Here is a 24,619-nt window from a genome sequence, read left to right on the forward strand (position 1 = left end):
AACAGCATGTCTGTAACTACCACCCAATGTCAAAGAGCAGAGGGGGTCTCTCAGAGCCTAGAGGGAACTACCCAAACCTGCTTTGAAGAGAGAGGAGCCAGTGGAGGAGAAACAGGTAAGGAACAAGTCAGGGGCCCCATGGCCCCATGGAGGAGGCAGCATCGACTCATTTTGTCCATCTCCCCCGCCACACACACACCTCCCCACCGGGGAGTTGCTTGTCTATCCTGTCTCGCCCTCTTGGCCATCTTCTAGGGAGGCCTTCTAAAATCTAGGCTGTATAACACCTCAGGTTGTCACCTAAGGAAGGATAAGAATGGGGCAGGTGTAGATTCTGGGATGTCTCATTCCCTAGGCATTCTAAGATGATGTTCAAGTGCTTGGGTAAAGGATGAAGCCCACATAGGGCATGGCCAGAGCAAAGACATGGTCTGTGACTTGCTGGCACACGGCCTAAACCTGACTTGCCTGGGCCTGGCTCTCTCAACTTGGAGCTGTTCCTTGCCCAGGTCCTCTAGCTTCATGTCCCTCTCCTTGTGATTGGATCTGTTGAGCCCAGTCATATTGACAGGCTTTACACTGCAAGCCTGTGGACACCCAGAGATGAGAGCAGATGCCTGCTATGGTAGCTGGAGACAGTGGCTGACAGATTCTCTATAGAACTTATGATTCTGCCCATTATAAACTGGAATACTTCCCCAAGCTGAGGGAAGCAGGGGGTGAACAAACACAGGCATTACAAGCACAGAAGAGCCAGGCAAGTTGGCTTTGAATTCCGGCCCTGCTGTTCAGCACCGGGTAATCTGAGGCAATCTCTTCACCTCTCTGGGCCTCAGTCTCCTCATCTATCAAATGGGATAAGCACTGTGTTCATTGATGGCTGTGAGGACAGAGCATAGCAAAAGCTCGAAACAAATTAGATCTGGTTGTCGCTGCTGTTATAAAAGAAGGGAGGAAGAGTTGACCCCTAGCGACTCAGGCTGCTCAGGCTGGCTGAAGATCTCCAAGGTGGTCGGAGCCCTGAGGCAGTGGAATTTGCTGGTAATTAAGGGACTAGAAATCCAGCCTTTCTCCTTTGGGTTTCAGAATGATGTAGGCTCAAGAACACCAGCTTGATGGAAACTTCTCAGTGACCATGGGAATTATTCCAAAGAGCGCCTGTCTGGGCTGAGAGTATGACTCTGGAAAGGAGGAAATGGGACCCCAAAGCCACTAAGTCCCCAAGTTTATAATTAACAGACAAGCATTGGCTCTGTCTGTTCTGGAGCCCTGTGGCTCACTAGGGAAGGGCACTGTAGTCACACAAAAATAACCCCCCAGTGGGTTTTTGATGTGTTCAGCCTCTTTGTTTTTCTGAATTTTAATGATGGGCTCTCCAGGCAGGATAAGAGAAGCACTCTGGCTCCCTTTGGCCCAGGAGTGGGTCTTGTTAGCTGCAGCAGCCTGCATGGGCAGAGCCAAAGTAGCAGCTAAGAGAGGCTGGCAGGGAGAGGGCCCTGTCCTCAGTCAAGGCGTCTTGGGGAGAAAGCAAAAACAAAAACAAGAGGCATCTCTGTTTGGGGAAGAGATGGGGCTCTGCTGGGATCTCAGCCCATGGCGGAAGAGGTCACAGACCAGCAGCTGCTCACAGAACGGTCAGAAGCTCCTAAAGGCAGGGTGAGAACAAGGGGTTCAGTTCCCTAAGGCACTGTGGCAGTCTCAGGGCTGCAAGGCTTGCTGCTCCCAAAGAAAACTGGCAAGGAGGCTCTGGGAACTGTGGCAGAAGGGAATGGGTGGTGCGGGCAGAGGGGAGAAAGGAAAGTGCTGTCCCAACAGCCCTGCCAGGAAGGACAAGGGGTCAATGATCATGCTCACAGCTGACTGCTCAGCTCCAGATGCCTGGAAGCACAGCTTCACTAGCAACACTGTTGGCACTAAGGGCCATAGTCATAAAGGCATTGCATCAGTCCTCCTATGCCCCAACGGGCAACTGTCTGTGCCCTCCTGCAGCCCTGCTTCCAAGTCTCCTCCTCCAGGGAACTGCTGTGGCTTCCTGAAAAGTGACAACTACCAGTAGGAGCGCCCATCCTCCTCCTCCTGCATCAAACTTTCCCTGGTGCTCTTCAACTATGGGGAGCTCAGTGCTCCCATTAGGTTATTTAAAAGCTGCCCTTCTGCCGGGAATGGTGGGGCATGGTGGTGCCGGGCTTGGTGGTGCACCAGCAGAACCCCACCCCTTCCACAAAGTTGCTATAAGAAATAGCATTCGGGAAGCTGAGGCAGGAAATCAAAAGTTCACTTGAGGCCAACCTGGATACAAAGGGAGATCTTGTCTCAAAAACAAACAAAAAGTTGCCCTCCTTCACTAGTAATGAATCTTTCCAAAAGGGTACTAGAAAGAAATGGAAGACGTGCCCACAGAATAAAGCCATTTATTGCATTTGAATGATCCAATGTGGCCTACTGAAAATAAGTATTTTTTATTACAAAATATTCCATATAAAAATTCTAAGCTGCTTTCAAGCTCCCTTGGTTTTATACTTATTGCATTTATTCAAGTCCAATGCAGAGGTTCTGGGTTCAGGTGGGCTGGGGTGGTCCTTCAGGGTCTTCCTCCTCTGCCTGCAGCAGGTCCCATTCGGTGAGGAGCTCAGAGGACACCTCGGTGTAAAGATGGTCCCAGTCCCAGCCTACATCATCCTGCCAAGAGGAATATCTCTGGGTAAGATGAAGAAAAGCTTCCCCCTTGATTGCAGTCAACTTCCCACGCCATCTGGGCCCCAGGGAGGTGCAGACCAGCCTGGGGAGCCTGCTGGCTGTAGGAGTGATGAGGGTGAGTGGGGAGCTGCTATTTACCTCTCGCACTTCATGTTCTGGCGCAAGCACTTTAGTGAGGAGCTTCAGGTCAATCTCGCCATCCTGTGAATGCACAAAAAGTAAGCTGGGGCCCTCAAGGGCATCGGTAACTATCTCTCACAAAATAAGGGGAGGAGCTATGTGTGTTAGAACTCCCAACACTCAGATCCACAGGGATGTCTGACCAAAGAGTAAAACCATGAGTGGACCACGTGCCACTGAAAAAGGAGGGAAGGCTACAAGGTCCCTCATGCTGGGCACGCTTTGGGGGGAAAGGCAACACCAAATCCACAGGGTGGAAGGCAACAGAGTGGCCACTGGGTGTCAAGTTGCAGCCAGGGAGCAGGTGAGAGCCTGTTTCTGGGAATCCCTGGAATATGGTGGGTCCAGGGATGCTGTGTGATGCCCACGGATAATGCCTCCAGCAGAGATATGGTTGCCAGGCAGTCTCGGGGGCATAGACAAGGTATGCACAGCTTTGGAGGACTGAGAACTCTTTCCACAGAGGCTGCCTAGAGCTCACCGCTCTAAGCACAAGTCATTCTACTCACCAAGGTCTGAAAGGCAGAGTACTTCATGAGGTCATTGTCCAGGTCACGATAGGTCATCACCCGGTTTACCTGGATGCTGAAGGAAAAGACCATGTGAGAAGGAGACAGGCAGGACTGGTTTTGGCTGAGCTACTGGGCTACATCCCCAGAACCCTGAATACAGACAAAATGTCCTAACAGAGTGGGAATAGTACAATGGAGCCCATCACCAGAAAGATCTGGATCCACACTGCAGTCGGCAAGTTCTACCATAGAAGGTACGTAGAGTGTAGTAGTCATGTGTTCTCTGCTTCCTTGCCAATTTCACACTTAACTTAACCTACCTTGGAGGGGATGCCACCTGCAAAATAAAGTCTTCTTCCTGGACATCTTCCAGATCCGGAATGATGGGAATATCTGCAATGAGAGATGAGGCACATCTGTTCGCAGCACACTCAGGGACCCTGCCCGCTTTTCCACTTGTTATTCACCTTCAACACGCCAGCCATGGCTGGGGACTGTGTTTGAATTGACGCTCAGACCCACCTCTGGCCTCTAGGCGCACCGAACTAGGGGTGCACATTAGAATCAAAGGTGGAACTTCAGCAATTTCTGAACCCCAGAACCTACTGAAGGAGAACCTCCTGGTGGGGCTCAGGCACCTGTATCTTCCAGAAAGATTTCTCCAGTGGATTCTGAGGCATGCGCCTGGTTAGCCATGGAGTGGATCTCCACAAAGACATGTAAAGGATGAGAAGGAACTCCCAGCACTGGGAGGTGGGCTTATATTAGGGCAGAAGAAAGAGGGGGAGGAACTGATGAATGGGCCTGGCGTGGTGAGAGACAGAACTGAAGATGTAAAGTCATTAGAGTGCCACCTGCTCATGATCAAGACCTGCACACGGTTAGCCTTTGAAAGCAATTGTCCAGTCCTGGTCACGGTGTTTTACCTCTAGCTGAAGGACATTTTACACCGAATGATATAACTTAGCTCCTCAACATTACCTCACTTGCCGGGTCTGATAGAACACAGTGCTGATTCCAAGCACCACACTTCTCTCGCGGTCTCATGGAGGTTTTCCTTTTTTGAACTCTCCAGACATGATTCCAAACACGTGCAGAGACATAAGGCCATTTCTTCCATCAGTCTCATGTCAGGGAATAGGGAAACTGAGAGACAGCATGTCACTTCATTGTGGCTACTTAAGCAACTTGCCATCTTCTCATTGGGACAAACCAACACCCTAAAGAAACACTCCTCCAAATGAGTGTCCCTGCCTAGTTGAGGGGTTTTGTTTTAATCAATCAAAGAAAGAAAAATAAGAGGTGGGGTAGGAAAAAAGGCCACATGGGTGGGATTGAGTTGATTCGGGGTTTCCAAATAAACCACAAAAACAAAAGGTAGAAAAATCCCAGCGAGGAGACTGGACCCTTCGTTTCTGCTTCCATGGACTGAACTCAGTATTATTTCTAAATAAGGCACAAAAATCACTCCAAGAACAGCTGGGAAGGCTCTTGCCACTTATAGCCTATTCATTATTTAGACTTTCAGAGTGCTCTGGTCAAGCTAAGCCATAGTATATAAATGTCGGTCCAAGCCTGGTGTCTTTATTATTTGACTGCAGACTCACAGATGTGCCTGGAAAGACAGAGAGAGGGGGGAAGGGGCAGGAGGAGACACAGAAAATAAAATGTGAGAGAAAGACAGGCAGAGAAAGAAATAGTGAAAAGGGATAAAAATAAAGTGCTGATGGGGGAAATAAAGAAGTCACATACACCACCCCCAAAATAATGAGGCACACTGCAAGTCCTACATCTAGAAAGAAGCTGTTCAAAGCTTAAATTCGATCTTCCTGTCCTGCTAGAGAATTAGGGATGGAATTCACTGAGATTCCATTTCTTATGCTAATAGAAATTTAGCTTTCTTTTCTACTGTCCTTCTCAGTGATTAATACAGTCCATTGTATAGGCTGCTGACAATGCCGCTCACTCCCTAAGCCCAGGGCAAGTGTGGCTCCGACTGTGAGACAGGTACGGATCCTGCACAGGGACTGGGAGAAAGCTGGCTGTGCCACATGCTATCGGCAGTGTGACAGTTTTGGAGTGAGCCAGTTAGCTCACTGTTGGCTCTCCTTGGGGCATGGAGTCCAGCCTGAGATGAATATTCAGAAGTTGGTAAGAAAATACCCCATGCTGAGTTTGGGGCTCAGGAAGGGGTCTCCCCAAACTCCCCTTTCTCTCTACAACTTTAGCATTTGGGTCCTGTCAACTCTGCCCAGTGTCTTCAAGCTCAGAGGAATTGCACTTCTGCCCAATGTCCACTCTCACTTCCCATGGGTTTCCCTCTTGCTCCCTACCCCCTCCTCCAAATGTGCACAAAAGAGCGTGGGGCTGGCCCATCTGTGACAGATCAGAGGTCAGTGCAGGCCTTGGCAAGGGGGCTGCTCAGAGTGGCACTGGTGGGGCTGGCCACACAGTGGGATTTCTCTCTAATTGGAAGCCTGGTGGCCAGAAGAACCCAGTGAACCGCCTGAGTGGGACAGAGCCAGCGATGACAGCCAGGCCAAGGCAAGCTGGAACATTCCGGTGCAGTGACAGCTTGAGCCATCGCAGCAGAGGCAGGCCATCCAATTCCCAGCCCCCAGTGGAACAGGTGGCTGTGGAGCAGGTTTTGGGCAAACTTCAAAGAACTTCACAATTTTACAGTTTCTGATTTACAATCACAGTGCTTGCTTATGTGTACATAATATGTTTTGGAGAACTGTTTTTCTCTTTCTCTCCTTCCCTTCCCCCAACCTGTCCTGTCACATATACTATGAATAAACCTAGGAAAAAGAAAATGGACTTCAGAACCTGCTTCTGCACCTGCAGAGATGTACCCTGCACACACAGCCTGGTCACCCAGTCTCACTCAGGCTACCCTAGAGCAGAGTTCTAACACAGACAGAGAGGAAGAGAGGAGTTGGTTTGTTACTATTAAGAAGCTAAAACTATTTTTGTTTTTATTTATCTGCAGTGCTGGGAACCGAACCAAGGGCTTTGCATGTTAGGCAAGAGCTCAACCACTGCGCTACATTCCCAGTCCATCTACCACTATTTTAAGATCCAATCATGATGTCTATTTTGTCCTCCTTTTCTTCCCTGTAGCTATTACTTGAAGAACACTGGCAGCAGGAGTGAGGGATGCAGCATAGTGTGTAGAACTGCTGCTCAGTAGGCAAGAGCACAGGCCCAGCAAGCAGGTCCAAATGCTGGCTCGCTCCACCACGTCTTGTGTGGCTTCATCCCCTTTGTGCCTCAGTTTGTTCACCCCTAAAATGAACACCATTATTACCCCTGCTTTGTACTTTATCATTAAGTACAGACTGTAAAAACCTTCATAAAATACTAAGCACTGTGCTCACTACATAATACTCAGTAACAATTCTTATTCATTGAATAGATACTATAATATTGAGCATGCAGAAAACTATGTGGGCCTACCTTCATTTTCTCATTTAATTCTACCCAGTGATGATCATTTTTCAGAAGAGAACATGGAGGCAAAGCAAGATTAAGCAGCTTGAGCGAGGTGAAACCATTAATAATGGACACAGCCAGGCATCCCAGGCAGCTGTGGTGGCTCTCGCCCACCCCTTTCTTTTCAAATATAAAATGCTGTGAGGACATCTCCTCCAGTAGAGGGCTCAGACGCTGACTACAGTTGGACAGCATTCTTTTTTGCCTAAGACTGAATGTTCTGTTCCTGGTATTTCTCTACATAAGTAAGCTAAGTCCCTTTCTCCATCAAATGCCCTAACTTGCTACTGTCCTCAAGGCCACATGGAACAGAATGGTAAAAGTACACCCACACCAGAGAACCCAGAGACTCTACCCCATCACCAAGTCTCACTAAACTAGCTCCAAGGAGGATGAGGTGGCTGGGTAAACTCCAACAGCTCAGAGAAGGGGTAAGGGGAAGGACAGCTGTGGTGGCTGCAGTGCCCTCTCATCCCTCATCTTCTGTTCAGTGCTGTGGCACAGGCAGAGCCATTTCACACATGGCATCTGCTGTGTGGCCCCAGCTCAGACCAAAGGGTCCTTAAACTAAAGGGTCCTTCTGTGCTTTGGGTGTTCTCTCCCTGCCTGTTAGCCACCTCACAAGCTGTTCAAGATGCTCTTCTGCCTCACGTGGTGTCTAGCTAGCCACACTGTTGGAATCCCCATTTGTTCCTTCGTTTACTCACTCATTTATTCATTTGAGGAGTGCTGACTGAGCTCCCACCACATTTGCTTTGTGGTGCCTATAATAGCAGCAAATAAAGAGATTTGGTCCTGGGCTCCATGGAACACCAGTCACATGGAGGATAATAAACGAAAGTAAACGTCCTGCTTACAAATTCAAACATGAACTAGGAGAGAAACTAACTGGATTAAGTCTGTGACAGCTAAAACCAGGGAGACTTAATTGCTTTATTTTTCTAAAGTAAAAGCAGCTATAGGTATTACAAATTCAAACACTGCAGAAAAGTTTAACATGGAGATTTCCCTTCCTTCTATGAGTTCCAGTGATCTCCCTACAGGCAGTTAATTCCTTGTACATATTTACTTAGAAGAACTTATGTATATCTCTGCGCATCTGTCCTTTTAAAAATGTTTGCAAATAGGGCCATGTTATATGTGCTGTTCTGCAACTTCTGTCCTTACATCCACCCATATCTGTGACCACCTACTATTCTACTGCACGAATGCTCCATAATGCATTTAACCCAGTCCAGTGCAGATATAATTTAGAATCTGCAGCACGGGATGAGGAGTTAGGGAGCTCTCTCTGATTGAGGGACAGAGCAGCTGCAAACTGAAGGAGAAGCAGGACTAAGCCAGGCAGGAACAAGGTGCTCAGAGGTGAGAAGTAACTTGCAACCCTGGAGAATCTGAAGGTAGGCTGGGGCAGCTGGACTGTGGGGCCCAGGAGAGTGGCAGCAGAATAGAGAGCTTGGGGTGCTGGCAAGGAAGAACTTGCGTGGCTGGGGAACAGGTACAGCATGCCTCCAACACAAGATGCTTCCAAGGCACATTACAGGGAACTAAGATGGACCAAGAGTGGCAAAGCTGCAAAGGGAGGCTCCCTATATAAAAAATAATAAATCAAGAGAATAAGGAAAAGCCAGTCATGGTGGAATTGCAGTACTTGGGAGGTAGAGGTAGGAGGATGACAAGTTTGAGGCCAGCCAGGGCTAAGTAGTGAGATCCTGTCTCAAAAACACAAAACACAACAAAACAAAAACAAAACAAACATCACAATGAAACGCCTTCATAGAATTAATATATGCTAATAATAATATCAACAAAAGAGAATAGGGAAAATGCTTATCCCTTTGTTGGTGAATAATCTCTGAATACAATGGGCAGAATTAAGAGCTCCCTACTTTGTCCTTCCACCACCTTTCAGGAGGCAGAGACAGTGAAATTTGCCCCAAGTCTGCCCCCAGATGGTAAAGTAGCTGAGGGCAGAGACACATTTGTATTCCCAAGGACTGGCAGAAATGAATTAACATATGCCCTTCAAACCCAAAGTCGCAGCATGGAACAGCCACGTCAATTTCCTCTGCATTATTCCAGTTGTAGTGCAAGTGCTACTGAGTCCTGAGGCTGCCTCAGTAGGACTCACCCACAAGGTCAACCAAGAGTGATCCTTGGGTACCTCCTGGATTTTACATCATCATAGCAAAGCCTTCCCTGCTGGGAAAAGCCTATGCATATACAAGAAACAACGGATGAATGAGGACAAAGGGATAGAAAGAGTCATTCAGATTTGGCCCACTATGGACCACATGGCTCCATCCTAAGGCTGGGTCACACTTCTCTTCATCCATCTCAACATTCTGGAAGCACCCAATAAAGGCTCATTAATGGATAGCAACAGCCCTGAGACTTTGTTTCAGAAAGAAATTGCCAAATGGGAAACTCATTTTGATATTGGAATACTAGTCTGCTGCCACCTAACAGATCCACCCAACAAAACAACTATCAGATAAAACTACAGAAATAAGTAAGTATGGGTGGGGTGGGGAAATAGCTAAGTTGGTAGGTTCATTCTACCTACCTTGGGTTTGATGTCCAGAATGGCAAAAAAAAAAAAAGTGGTTCCTGAATAAACAATATAAATGTACAGAAACACCCAACAGATCAATTACAATTGGTTTCAAAGCTGGAAGAAGCGGATGGTTCTCATTCTCACTCTAAAGATGACTCACTTTCAGTGTACTGAAAGTATATTCCTTTGCTGTCACTTTCACTAAAAAAAAAAAAAAAAAAGCTGGGCACTGGTGGCTCATGCCTGTAATAATCCTGGCTACTCAGGAGGCAGAGATCAGGAGGATGGTGGTTTGAAGCCAGTCCACGCAATAGTTCACTAGACCCTATCTCTCAAAAAAAAAAAAACCTTCAAAAAAAGGGTGGAGTGGCTCAAGGTGTAGGCCCTGAGATACACTCATCATGGATAATATCACACACAGACTAAACTGGTAACTACCTAGCAAAGTCCCCAAGAAGTTCTGTTCCGCTCCTGTGGCCTGACAGTAAGAAGCCAAGCTGTCTCTTCTGGTAAGGCAGCCTCAAATGCCTGTGATGCATGGTTCACCAGCCTGCATTCCCACCCAGCTGTTTGCTTCCAGAAGAGAAAGTGATATCCTAGGTGGGCTCAGTCTGCCATAAATGCCTCCAACACTACGCGGGCTCCTCACCTGGAGCACACACTGCAAGAAGGAGTGAAAACAATAGCCAAGTTACGGAAACAGCCAAGATGCCCCACCACTGACGAATGGATTAAGAAAATGTGGTATCTATACACAGTGGAATTTTATGCAGCCATGAAGAAGAACGAAATGTTATCATTCGCTGGTAAATGGATGGAATTGGAGAACATCATTCTGAGTGAGGTTAGCCTGGCCCAAAAGACCAAAAATCGTATGTTCTCCCTCATATGTGGACATTAGATCAAGGGCAAACACAACAATGGGATAAGACTTTGAGCACATGAAAAAAGCGAGAGCACACAAGGGAGGGGTGAGGATAGGTAAGACACCTAAAAAATTAGCTAGCATTTGTTGCCCTTAACGCAGAGAAACTAAAGCAGATACCATAAAAGCAATTGAGGGCAATAGGAAAAGGGGACCAGGAACTAGAGAAAAGGTGAGATCAAAAGGAATTAACCTAGAAGGTAACACACACGCACAGGAAATTAATGTGAGTCAACTCCCTGTATAGCTATCTTTATCTCAACCAGCAAAAACCCTTGTTCCTTCCTATTATTGCTTATACTCTCTCTACAACAAAATTAGAAATAAGGGCAAAATAGTTTCTGCTGGGTATTGAGGGGGTGGGGAGGAGAGGAAGGGGGTGGAGTGGGTGGTAAGGGAGGGGGTGTGGGCAGGGGGGAGAAATGACCCAAGCCTTGTATGCACACATGAATAATAAAATTAAAAAAAAAAAAAAAGAAGGAGTGAAAAAAAGCAGGCTCCCCATCTGGCCTCTGGGTTTAACCCAGGCAAAGATATTTCAGGCAGGGAGCCCCTTTAGCTTATAATCTTTTTTTTCTTTTGTGGTGCTGGGAATCAAATCCAGGCCTTGTACATGTAGTTCTACCACTGAGCTGCATCCCCAGCCCTGTGCTGGTTTTCTTGGTCCGGGATTTCTACAGAGCTACATAAAGTCCCTTCTGCATCCCAGTACTTTCTCACCTTGACATCTAAAAGATACAAGTGGTTGGCTTACCTTTACCTTACCAGGCCCCTTGTGTTTACTTACAACATCTGCCCCTCTCACTTCATTTGCTAACTGAGCTCCAACCCCACACACCCTGCTTGGGGTCACATGATAAACTCCCAAGCTTCTTTCCTACTCTGCCCTGGCCACTGTGGGGCATTCATAGGCTGATATGGGCTCACACTCACCTTTCATAGCCAAGTTCAGAAACCAATCCACATGAAAGGAATCTGGACATGTTACTTCAGGATACCCCAATAAAGAATCATCTAGACAAATCCCTAATCCTGTACCCAAAGTCAATACACACTAGCAAAGCTTGCAAGCTAAAACAAAACAAAAACAACAACAACAAAAACCCAAGGTCCATATTTTCAGGAGATGGCAACTTTAAACCAGAGATCATTATGATTTTTCTCTGCAACTGCAAAACTTTGTTTTACTGAATGCTGTTACCTTCTGCATCACGTATGGGGAATTTTAAACAGGCAAATGGAAGAAGGTCTGATTGAAGATGAAGTTAAGTGAAAGAAATTGGTCTCATTTAGCACATGACAGGATTCATCTGTGTTCCCAAGTCCACTGAGGTGGCATCATGGGCGTTTCATATTCATGAGCTGCTGCGACACTATGTCCCCTCATTTACAAAGAGCCGTGTTCAGCAAATTCTGTCCCTGTGGACACCCCGTGCATTTCATGGTCTTGTCAGAGAGACATCAAACGCTCCAGTAACCAAATACCAGAAAATGGCTTTAATTAGTGGATCTCAATCGTATAAATAATTTTTTTCTAAGTGGAAAAATGGAGAATTTTTTAAAAGGGGAAAGCAGTAGGCAACAGGCTTCAAACACCCGAAGGAACAAGGGATAGAGGTCTCAGAGGAGCTCCCGAGTGGTCCCCTGCACTCCCTGAATCAGGGGACACAGCACATACACATCTCCAGGTCCCTGGCAGGCCTTTTTATGAAGATTTACACCTTGTGATTTTGACTGATTAGTGTGGGGTCTAGGCTGTTAGTGGCAGGTGAGGAGAAGAATGTGGAAACTGTGATGGTGGCCAGAAGGCCACACGGCAAAAGCACAGGGCAAAGACTGAGTGCAGGCCGGAAACAGTGGGGTGTATGTTTGGGAGCTGTGCAGAAGCAGATCCCTGCGGAAGCCTGTGAAGGAAGACAGAGCGAGTGCACTGTTCTGCAGTACCAAGTACCAGTTTGGGTTGGCTTTTCTCATCTGTGCCCCACATGTTGAAGTGCCTCATGCTCCTGCCAAACCGAATCCTTCCTAATGCTGCTGGGGACCCAGGCCAGACCTTGAGAGGAGGAAGGTGAAAAGAGTTCTTTCTCATGACCCCCAGCGCTGTGACAACTCTCTTGGCTGATCATGGGTGGAGAGAAAGGCTTGGACTGATTTTGGTTCCTGACATAGGCGGGACCTCTCCATGTCTGGGTTCTGGCTGAATCATCAGGGAAGGGGGTTTTCTCAGAGTGGTAACTTGGCTCCTGACATTCAGTGCTGCATGAATGCCTGACCTTGTTCTGTCACCCACAGAATGATGTTAACACACTTCTGAAGGAGCTGTGCAATACCCCAGATAGAAGTTTCCCCCATCAGTCACCCAAGCCATGATGGTGCTAAAGGAATCAGTATCAGCAAGGCAGATGGTCACCAACCAGGCTGAGCCTTGTGAACAATTCACAGGCAACGCTCATGAGAGACAAGCAAGGTGCAATGGGATTCTCCAGGGGGTAAGACCCCACTTGGCCCAGGAGCCTAAGTGACCCAATTCTGAGAAGATCGCAGTGTCACCTGTCAGGGTGGCCTTTAGGAAACACTGTCCCACTGGTGACTGGCATCTGAAGGAAAAGAAGAACAAGGTCTCCCCCAAGAGCTCTCTAACAGCTTCCTGGTAGTTCCTGGTAGTTTTCGCCAGCTTTTATCTGTAAAGCTGTATTAAGGACAACGAGCAGTAAAGAACTTTAAATGTGACAGAGGAATGAGTGGCTAGAAGGAACGGAGACTGAGGAAGTACCTGCTCTCTTCAATGAGGCCCAGATGAGTGAGACAGTATTAATGTGACAGAGACAGTGACTTTGCAGAGGCGCGGTCAAAGTGTGTTAGAAACCAGGCAAATCTGATTCTATTTCATCCTCTTCGTGTTATGCCGAAAAAAACAAGACAAACTACACTGCTTTTATTCTAAATCCTTAGGTTTTGTGTTTTTCCTTATATATATTTGTTAAAAAAATGCTCCTTTGATCGGTGCCACCCGTGACACTCCCACATACGGAATGCTTCTGAGCGGTTCCCTCTGAGTAAGGCCACTGCTGGTGACAGCCAGCTGGTTTTGATCACAGCCATTCCACATCGGATTTTCACAAGATAGATGAGGAGTCTCACTGCTGCTCTCTCTCTTATCAGATGAGAAATGGAGGGGGAGGGGGAGGGCGAGTCCTGAGGGAGCAGCGCAACAATCAAGGGCTGCGGAGTTCTTTCTCTGTCCCTCCACTGCTGCAATTTTCAAAAGAGTTTGCTTCGGGCACTTTTAAATGATGGTGTCTCAATTCTGTAATCATCTTTCAAGAGCTTTCTCTTAAATGGTCTTTTAGGTAAACCTAGTCCATCAACCACACTTATGGACCCAGGAATCACAGTCCTGATATGTGTCCTCCTGCACGTGTGTACACAGAATAGTCCACATGCACACGCACAGTGAACATCTGTCTGGGAAGTTCTAGAAAGCTTGTAGAACCTCATGCTAGGAAGAAAGATCCACATTTGGCCATCAAGTTTGCTTTTTCCAAGGCTAAGGGCAGATTCCTGCCATCCCTAGGTTTTCCTAGCTCAGGTCATTTAGAAACTCATCTCCATGTATGAGTGCCAGAAGGAAAAGGTTTCTCTAAGTGAGGGCTAGCTAATGTCCTATGTCCAAACTCAGACACATAGACATGTCTGTCCCTTCCCATCTGTCAGTCTTTGAACTGAGAAATGAACTACAAACTCGTGTTTAGGAGTGGATGAAGAGTTGCCATGTGCGTGAACACATCTTGCTATGTTTTTGGATAAGAAGACAAGTGCAAGTACGAGCAGCAACTCTGTAACCCCACTTGTCTTTTTACATTGCAGAGAGCACTGGGAATTTTTTTTTAATGCTGTCCTCATCATTTTAAAGAGATATCCTAGGACACTGAGCTTCTCTCTTCTCTGGTTCAAAAAGTGGAACTCTTAGGGGAGTCTAAAGGAAGGAGGAAAAGAAAAAAAGAATGATAGAGAGTGAATAATACTGAAATACATCACATCTGTGTAGGAACAAGACAGTGAAATGCACTGAAAATTGTTGAACAATACAATTCAACTCCTGTTGAAAAGGATAAGGAAGAGTAATAGAGGAGGGGGGGTTGACTGATTAAAGTACAATATATTTACAGGTAAAATACCAAGGCAAAACCCCACCGAACAATGAACAGACTAAAACAATGAAAGACAGGAATGTAAAGCAGGTCGCAGGTCGTGTTAAATGGAGCGTGGTAGCAGGAGGGGGAGGGTAAATGAGGAGGGTAAAAAAGGGTGGTTGAGGTATTTTCTATACATGTATGAATATAGAATACTGAAATCTGCTGAAGTCATTTCAAGAAGGGGAATGAGGGAAGAGGGAGAATAATTGAGGGGATGAACCAAATTAGTGTACAATGTGTGTACATATGGAAATTTTATGACACCCCCTGTATAACTATCATATACTAATAAAATGTTTAAAAAATAAAAAATCTACCAATAAAGTTGTACAACCTTATAATCAAATTATATTAAAAACAAAGGTAATAAATACTCAAAACTCACTAATTCCTACAGGTTACTACATTGTGCTTTATCTATGTCCTCGAAACAATTTACATCTAATATACCTACACAATGGAAACAGTGCTGCTATCCACGGTGTACTAAGTCTGTGGTCAAGGATGTCACACTGGCAGCTTGAAACCTGCCACAGTGGGAGAATTTGCACCACAGCAATTGGCGAACACTACCTATCATGACTGTTTTTCCCCTGGAGAGCTAGCTGCTAATTTACCTCATTGCTGCTTATTAGCCATGTGACCTCGGTGAGGTATTTAACTTCACAAAGCCCTAATTTCCTCCTCTGTAAAATGCTGATAATCACAGTGTCTCCTTAGAACTGCTGTGAGCATTAACTGAAGTACTGTAAGTAAAGCAGTTAGCATACTGCCTAGCTCACAGTAAACACTTATATACATTAATTATCAATACCATTTCCTATGAGAATGACTTCCTTTTCTAATTCCTTACCCAATATCCTATATATAGAACAAGATGCAGACAAAAGGAGGTACAGCTTGCTATTTAGACCAGTGGGTACCAATCTCCCTAACTCTCCTCCACAACTCTGAGCAATAGCCATGGAGTTGCTATGCACGTGTGTGTTAGGGTATAGACAAACTTCAGTGCCTAGATCCGACAACTTTGAATTTAGGCAAACAAACTGATTTTAAGGAGTCTTATTTAATAAAACACCAGTGGTGATTAATGGTTTAAGCAAAATTAGGGAGGCAAAGGAACTAGGTTTAGGAGCCATGCAGGAAGCCCCATCTGCTGCATGAGATCTGCTGGCGAATGGAGGTGAGAATGCAGGGTTCCATTTCATCTGGTCTTAAAGAATTCTTTCTACTTTTTCTTTCTCCTTATTAAAGCTGTTTGGTTCACAGTGACTCTTCTGTTTGCAGAAGGGATTGAAGATACATTGGAAGGGTTAAGCAAGGAATGAGAAAGAGCCCAAAACGGAGTAAGAAAGCTAAAAGACAGAGGTGTCCAGTGCAGCGGAAGAGACGGAGGGGTGACGGAGAGATAGTCCTCTAGAGATAGTGTATTTCTAATTCTACTGACAGCCCAGCATCTCACATCTCTTCCAGCCCCATTGCTGGGCTGTGTTCAGCCACTTTTACCTATTTTCCCTGTTGACATGGATAGAAAATTGAGCAATTACCCTTAAACTCAGAGCTCTCAGATCATCCAGATTGCTACACTTGCAGAATTAAGTCCCCGATCGCCTCTGGCTAGAAGTGGCTCCACTCAGCTTGTCCTTTAGGAATTAAGCACTTTTTGGTTGGCCAGAAGGATTTATTATTCCTAAGGTTGTGAGGTACTCAGGTCTGGACCTCAGGATGCAAAGGGACACAGCCCTATCCAGTTAGGCTGAGGCATACCCACGAGCTGTGAGCCAAAGGGGGAGCCACAATTCCACCAACAGCCCTGTTCTGTGCCAAAAGGCAATGGTTAAACATAAGAAAAAACAGCTAGTTCATTTTTTAAAGCTCCTGCTTCCAGAGACTTTTCACTTTTTTTTTTTGATGGTACTGGGGTTTGAACTTAGGGCTTTACACTTGTTAGACAGATGTTCTATCACTTGAGCCAGCCCAACTAGACTTTTCACTGCTTAAAGATATATTCTGGGGCTCACAAATTGTTTTTCTAACTTGTATTTAGCTCTAATATAAATGAACTGAAAGTTGAGTCCATGTATAAATATGTATTCAGAGATTATTTTAACCTGAATGTTCTCCATCTTTTTTAAGGGTAAAGAATTTCTTTTTCCCCAATCTGTCAGCTCTCAATGTTCATCTTTAGAGTTTTACATTCTATCCTGAGTTTGTCTTCCACCAGTTGGGTTTTAGAGCTAGAGAAGACCAAGCAGGCCTAAAAGAGGCTGGGGAGGTGACAGGCCCTTCCTGTCTTCCTCCACTACCCCTTGAATGCCACCTCTCCTTCCCAGACAATTTCTACTCTTCCTTCAAGTTGAAGTTTGAATGTCACTTCTTCAGACTGACCTCCCTCATCACACAATCCAAATCAGGTCTCCATGTTCTTTCCCATAGCACCCTGCCTCTTCCTTCAGGGGACTCAATCACAAATTGTCCCTATATATATATATTTTTTTGCAGTACTGGGATTTGAACTCAGGGCCCACACCTTGAGCCACTCCACCAGTCTTTTTTTGTGATGAGTTTTTTTTGAGCTAGGATCTTGAAAACTATTTGCCTGGGCTGGCTTTGAACCGCGATCCTCCTGATCTCTGCCTTCTGAGTAGCTAGGATTACAGGCATGAGCCACCGGTGCCCGGCAAATTGTCCCTATTTATTTAGTTGTGCACAATTTGCTTAATCCCTATTTCCCAGACCAAACTGTAAGTTGTATGAGGGTGGGGATAATGAATGTTTTATTCACTGTCAAATCACCAGTGTCCAGCATCACACATGGGAGTGTTCAACAAATGGTTGCTGGATAAATCAATGAATGACTTGCCCAAAGTCACTTGTAGAGACTGAGTTCAATCCTATTCCAGATGTGAGCTCCTTCTCTAACATCATGCAACCTTTCATGACAGAAGTCCAAAGGCCATAAGTCAAGCCAGAAACTTGATTCTAAGAGTGGATGACTATGACATGGAAGAATGTTCATCTAAATAGAGATTGGTTTTGCTATCCTACAATTTTGGAACCAAATGATCATCTGGGGTTTATCTGGCCAACCACCATTCTCCAGTTATTCTCCATATTCACAAATTCCAACTTCCCTGAAGCACAGTGCCAGTAATAGCTGGAAGTGGCCTACCTAGAATCAACAAGTTAGATGACTGGCATCTTGTAACTTCACTGAAGGCAGTTTATATGAGGAGGTTGAATATGCATAGATGAAAATGGAGGAGAATCAGGGCTTAGCTCTACAGAACCAACTTCTCTTCAGGTTATGGCTAATTCCTTACTCATTCTCCATGTGGAGTCTCTCCTTATGCTAGGCATCTTGTCTTGGAAAACTTTTCACTTTCTCCTCTAGCTAACTAAATCCTATTTATCCTTCAGGACCTAGTACAAGTTATTCCTTCTTCATGAAGTGCCCTTAACCCACAGGGATGTCTTTCTTTTCTGATCTCATGGGTATAATAACTTAACCCATGCCGGGTGCTGATGGCTCATACCTATAATCCTAGCTACTTGGGAGGTTGAGAAAGGGAGGAGCACAATTCAAGGCCAGCCCAGGCAAATAGTTCACGAGACCCCATCTCCAAAATAACCAGAGCAAAATGGACTGGAGGTATAGCTCAAGTGGTACAGCACTGCTTTGCAAACATGAAGCCCTGAGTTCAAACTCTAGTCCACCTCTCCCCACCCACCAAAAAGCATGACCCTAATAATGTCACTAACATGGCCATAGCCATGTGCTGCCTTTGCTATCCATTATCCTATTGTCTTAGCTACTAAGCTCATAGAACTTTTCATCTTCTATGTTTTGCTTCCCAGTAAACTTCTGTGTTCCTTTAGAGTAGGCCATGCAAGATCTGATAAAGGATTTGCAAATTGGTTCTCAAAAAAGGCTTAATCCAACTTCCAAATATGTTCTGCTTATAAAATGTTGTAAAAAAAATTCTTTCTTGGGGGCTGGAGGTATAGTTCAGTGGTAGAGTGCCTGTTTAGCACACACAAGGCCTTGTATCCCCCAAAACAAATTATTTCTGACATTTGAATTTATTTATTTATTTATGCTGGGGATCAAACCAGAGCCTTATGTATGCTAAACAGGCATTCTGCTACTGAGCTACACTTCTAGCCCCTCTGCATTTTTTAAAGTAAGAAAGAATTTTAAATAAAACTTTGAGACTGTGTCCTCTCCTATCTCTGTTTACCACAGATTCCATCATTCTTTACTGCCTCACAGTTTTGCTGTTTCACATGTTTATATCTGTCTGACCCCTACAACACCTGAGCTTGTAGACTGGTCAAGGTCTTGCAAATCGTCCCCATGCAGCACATTCCAGCTTACCAACAGACTCCAAAGCCACTTCTAATTGTCCCTCACTCTCTGTTTCTCATTCTGAAACAATACCTAATCATCAAAGTGCCTTTCTCCTTCTTCTTTTCTGTTCTTTTCCCTCAGAAGCAAGAGAAATGGTGGAGAGAGGAAGTGCTGCTCCTTCTCCCTAGGCATCAGGGGCCTGAAAGAGACCACAATCTCCCCTGGGAGAATGAGCAGCATGAAGCAAGCATGAAGCAAGGGAAGTTGAACGCTGAGAAGTGCGTCTACAGAGGCATAGCTCCTGAAAAACAGGGAGGGAAAGAAGCAAGGTGTCTTCTCTCTAGCTCAGAAGCTCCTAGAGGGCAGGGACTGCTTCATTCATTACTGTCTCTAGCATCTGGGGCAATACAGGCACTGTATGGGAACCTGCTGGCTTTCCTCAATAAAATCTCACCTCCAAGGCTGGTGGTAGAAGGAGATGATCTATAAGGAGGAGACCTGACCTTAGATCTTCACTTCTCCTTTGGGATTGATTGCTCACTAATCACATATCCCTACCAAATGAAGACGATGCTCAGCTTCTTCCCAGGTAATAAAGCTCCTTGCACTGACAATATCAGAGAACCTACATGTGACTCAGGGAAAAAGTAAGTTTCCTTACAGGTGTCCCAAGGGCTGTTTAATGTCACTGCTGAATGAGCATGCATGGGTGACTCAGGGGCTCATTCCTGGAGTTCCCCCCACTCACTGGACATTCTGAGTTCAAAGGAGCAGCCTTCACTAGCCAACCAAGTAATTCTCTGAGCAAAGATAATTCTAGGAACTAGTTATATGTAACATATGATTCTTTCTGCATAATGGATTCTAAACATTCACATACAGTGAAATGGACTAAGTTGAGTGTGAAGTGTGACATATGAACTGATTTTCCATTAAAGGACACAGCGTAACTGCATGGAAAACAGATTTATGTTAAGGAAGAGGCAGCCTTCCTAGAGGTAAGAGCAAGCACAGTGTCTGACAAGGAAGGGTTTCATGCTCCAAACCTCCAGGGCTAAAAAAACAAAGCCAAATCACAAGTCTCATGTTCCAATTTTATAAAGGGAGAAATACTAGAAGTATTCTCTGAAAATAGGCATCTTTCTTCTTTCCTTCCATAGTGAAGTTTCACTAGGCAACCCATCAATCACTCTAGGCACTCTATACTACAACTTCAGGAGCTGACATTCAGACAACCTGCCTGTGGAAGGAGACACTAGAATTTTGGAGGGTTCTATCACTCATTACAGAGGCTAAGACCAAGAGCTCTGGGTCAAGATCTGTCTCCAAATCCTGCTGCTGCCATTTACTAGCTGTGTGACCTTGGGCAAGGTCACCTTACTTTGCCTTAGTCTGCTCATCTTCAAAATGGGGATAATGGGGCTGGGAGTGTGGCTCATGTGGTAAGGCACCTGCCTAGCAAGTACAGGCCCTGAGTTCAAACCCTAGTACCACTAAAAAAATAAATAAATAAATAAATGCCAAAATGGGGATAATGAACAATTTAACTGTCTATCAACAGGTGAACACACTGTGATATGTCCCTACAATGGAATACTACTCAGCAACAAAAAATGAACAGGCAACAATCTGGATGAATCTGAAAATGATTACACTGAGGGAAAAAAGTCAGGCACAAATGCATACACACTTAGACTTCCATTTATATAAAATTCTAGAAATGAAACTATATAATGACAAAAAAACACAACAGTAGTTGTCTGAGGCTAGGGGCAGAGAAGGGATGGATTGTGGCATGAGGGAACTTTGGGGGTGATGAGGATATTCTGTAGATTAATTGTGGCAGTGGTTTCACAGGGTATATATATTAGTCAAACTCAAATTGTGTACTTTAAATGGTTAATGTTTATTGTACTTAAATAAGATCCCAGTAAAGTTGATTTTAACATCTTCCCTTCGCTGGGTACAGTGGTTCACACTTAGAATTACAGTTAATCAGGTGGAGATCAGGATGACAGAGGTTCAAGGCCAGCCCAGGCAAGAAGTTAGTGAGACCCCCATCTCCACCAAAAGGTGGGCATGGTGGTGTGCCTCTGATATCCCAGTGACACAGGATGGTCCAGACCAGCTATGGCATAAATGTGAGACCCTATCCTAAAAATAATTAAAGCAGAAAGGGCTGAGGAAGTGGCTCAAGTGGTACTGCTCAGCAAGAATGAGGCCCTGAGTTCAACCAAAACAGTGCCACCAAAATAAATAAATAAAATAAAAATCTTTTCCATAGGTTAATGTTTAGAATTAAATGACACAAAATGTAAAATATGAGCAAGGACTGATGGTGCATGCCTGTAATCCCAGAACTTGGTCTTCTGACAGAAGCAAAAGGATGGGGAGTTTGAGGCCAGCCAGGGCTACCAAGAGAGACCCTGTCTCAAAATAAAACAAACTTCTAATAACATGCATTTATAATGTATGAAAACTCTAGCACTCAGAAAGTTTTGCTGTATCAATTAATAGTTACTTCTTGAAGTGGAGCATTTTGCACAATGAAAAAAAGTGGTGAAAGTAGGATTTCAAAAGTTCTTTGAAGGGAGTTGGAAAGAGGTTCGAGATAGAGTGGGAGAAAGCCTGGAGAAAGATACAAGTGAGTAAACCTTCAGGGGATCATGAATTTTCTGTTACTTACAAAGCTGTTAAAAGAAGGCATTGGGATCCTAATTCTAGCTGCAAGGAGAGAGTAACTGGTACTAGAAGTGCCCTCCCACTATAAACAACGAGGTAAGTGGGAAAAATGTATAGCACTGTTCTCAGATATTAGTCAGTAGGCATTATAAGACCTTGATTCTTGACAGAAGGAAACCAATGAAGTAAGTAAGCCCTGTGGACCCACACAGCATGGAGGCCTAGCTGAGATGAGGACAGACAGACAAATTTCATTTAGGGGGCTGCAATTTGAGAAGCAAAGTCTGAAAGATTGGGGAGCTTTCTAGAGGAAAAGCTCTGAATTCAGACTGCGTAAATACTAAGTTGTGCTTCTGTAGGATGAATCTCCACAAGGCTGAGCAAAGAATTCGTACCAGAAAGGTGTGAGCTGAACAATCCCCAGAGTTTACACAGAACTGGAAGAGGCTGAGCTCCACCCAGCCAGGAAGGATGAACGACCAGACACACAGCAGAGACATCTTAGTGTCTTAGTGTTTAGGGCTAACTCTAGACCTGCCCTAATAAAGCTTAAAAAAGTTTTCAAAATGATCAAGTTGATCAACAAATACATTAACTGTCTATCAAAACAAATAGAAGAGTATTTAAAGGAAGACAAGATCCAGATACTCAAAATAGTAATATATAGTTGGATGTATATACTTGTAATTTGGAGTCCCAGAAGAAGTGGGAGGAGAGAAAAATACATTGAAAGAAATATTGCTAAAATTTTGAATTTTGAATGAAAACTATGAATCCACTGACTCCAGAAGTTCAAATAGAATAAATACAAAGAAACTATTTTAAGATATCAAATTGTTGAAAACTGACAAAGAAAAACAAAAGTTTAGAGCAGCTAAGGTGGAAAGATGCGTTACAGGTTTCCCAAGGAGGTTGTAGGAGCATGGAGAAAGAACGTCTGAGTCAGAGAGGAAGGAGGGTGGGAAGGGGAAATGTTCCAGAGGAGGTGATACTTCATGTTATGGTTTGGATATTAAGTGTCCCCCAAAAGGCTCAAGAGGTAAAGGTATGGTCTCCAAAGCAATGTTCAGAGAAGGGGCCTTCAGGAAGTGATTGATCAGAAGGGTGCCAGCCTAATCAATGGATTAATCCATTGACGGTTTGTAACTGAAGGGACCATTGAGAAGTGGTGGAAACTGTGGAAGGTGGAGACTGATCGGATTCTATCTTGTCCCCCAGCCCCATCCCTGGCTTCCTGGGATGTCATGAGGTAAGCAGCCTCATTCTACCACACGCTCCTGGCCATGATGTCTGTCTCACCACAGCCTAACTGCAATGGAGCCAGCCAACCAGGAACTGAAACCTCTTAAACTGTGGGCCAAAATAAATCTTTCCTCCCTGAAGTTGTTTAGCTCATGTCTTTTGTCACAGCAATATAAAACTGACTGATACTTCAGCTGAGTTCTTAAAGACAAGAAAGGCAAGTGGGTAAGAAGGGGTGAGGCACTCCAGGTAGAGACAAGAGCACTGATGAGACCAGTGCAAAAGTCTTCAGTCAGGCTGCAGCAAATGGTGCCACAGCTGCAGCCCAAGAAATCCTTGGGAGGCTCTGGGGCTTCTCTAGAAACACTTTTGATTTCCTCCAAGAGCATCTTACCTCCTCCATCATCTGATCCATACAGGCTCTGTTGTCTGAGGCGATGGCTGCCCCCAGAAAAAGAAGAAAAGGAGAGAAGAAAATGAGTTTCAAACGCAGAAAAGAACAACCGAAGTTTTTATTATATCCTTTCTTTTTCCTAGATAAAAAGGTCTCTGGACCTGCTTTCCCCATCATCTTGATCAAACCTAACTGGGCAAGTGCATCTGCCATGTATGATTGCATGACTGTAAATATACCATTCCAGAGGGTGGCATCACAGAGACTATGACATGAATGCTCCTCCTGCCCGTGGAGGTGTGAAATTGGGTGGCTCTGTCTTTACCACCATCTTTATTTAGAAACCTTTTCCTCCTGCTTTTATTTTTTTTGATGTAAGTCTTAGGAGAAGGAAAGGCTTATGAAGCTAAAATTGCTCTTACAGCAGAAGTCTGAGTCAGTACTCTGATAGATGGACACACAATTCTAAAATGGCATCAGTGCCAGAGTTCAGACCTTCACGTGAGGAAGCAGCATTTATATAAGCCCTTGATACGCTATGCATAGTTCCAACCCCAGGCCACAGCTTATTTCAACTGTCTAATTCTTTAATGCTGTGCTCAACATAGGTTGAAGAAATCTGACCACCAAGACTGCACAGCTGACAAAGGTCACCACAGGACACACACAACAGTAGAAACATACTCTTCTATCTCTTCAGAAGCCTTCCTTCCCAATCTGAAAAACAGAAAAGATGAGGTTTATATGAACCTGAGTCTTACATATTGGGTAGGGTCCTGGAGGAAAAGTTTCAAAAGTAGGGGCAAATTAGAACACCCAAGGGCTCTGATTGTCTGAATTCCTCTTTATAGACCAAGTTCCATAACTTGCATGAATGAGCTAAAGACACGGTGGGCCTTCTCAGAGCCTTATCTCAGTGTAACTCCAAATGAAATCACTGAGTTTAAGTGCAGGTTCAGCAAGAAGCTTAAAACTCAAATGAATACAGATGATACTGCATCCTCCCCTCTTTCAGCAATGAACTGACTGTTGTTGATAAGAGCATTTTCTCATGTCTGAGGCTCAGGGTCTTATTTGGTGCTGTGAGTTGTCACAGCTTGCCTGGAGCAAAGGGGTATGCACTGACCTCAGTTCAACCTGCAGGGCAGTTCAGGCAGGAGGCCTGGTAAGTGTTCTCCTGTCTCATCTGAATGAAAGGCCAGAGACCTCTTGACAGGTGTTGGGTAAGGAGTAAGCCTAAGACATTCCATGAGAACCAGGATGCCTGGGTGATACATCTTTACTTAAGGCAGCAGTTCTCACACATCAGTGGTGTAAAAACCATCTGAGAAGCCTGTTAGATATGCAGATTACTGGAATTAGCAGTAAGAGACTTTTGAATCAGCTGG

The 24,619-nt window shown here is 44.9% G+C and overlaps 1 protein-coding gene across 1 annotated transcript in view; it reads right to left on the reverse strand.

Annotated features, from left to right (window-relative positions):
• Window positions 1-2,395: 2,395 nt before the first annotated feature.
• Ift43 (intraflagellar transport 43) overlaps window positions 2,396-24,619 on the reverse strand; it is a 79,242-nt gene continuing 57,018 nt past the window's right edge. Inside the window, exons 4-9 of the mRNA XM_020163304.2 lie at window positions 23,916-23,948; window positions 23,232-23,278; window positions 3,710-3,782; window positions 3,387-3,462; window positions 2,836-2,898; window positions 2,396-2,679 (exon numbers count right to left, since the gene is read on the reverse strand). Coding sequence (XP_020018893.2) covers window positions 2,560-2,679; window positions 2,836-2,898; window positions 3,387-3,462; window positions 3,710-3,782; window positions 23,232-23,278; window positions 23,916-23,948 — 412 coding nt within the window. The 3' untranslated portion in view covers window positions 2,396-2,559. The remainder of the gene's footprint in view (window positions 2,680-2,835; window positions 2,899-3,386; window positions 3,463-3,709; window positions 3,783-23,231; window positions 23,279-23,915; window positions 23,949-24,619) is intronic.

The sequence above is a fragment of the Castor canadensis genome, chromosome 3 (genome assembly GCF_047511655.1).
Source record: "Castor canadensis chromosome 3, mCasCan1.hap1v2, whole genome shotgun sequence".
NCBI lineage: Eukaryota > Metazoa > Chordata > Mammalia > Rodentia > Castoridae > Castor > Castor canadensis.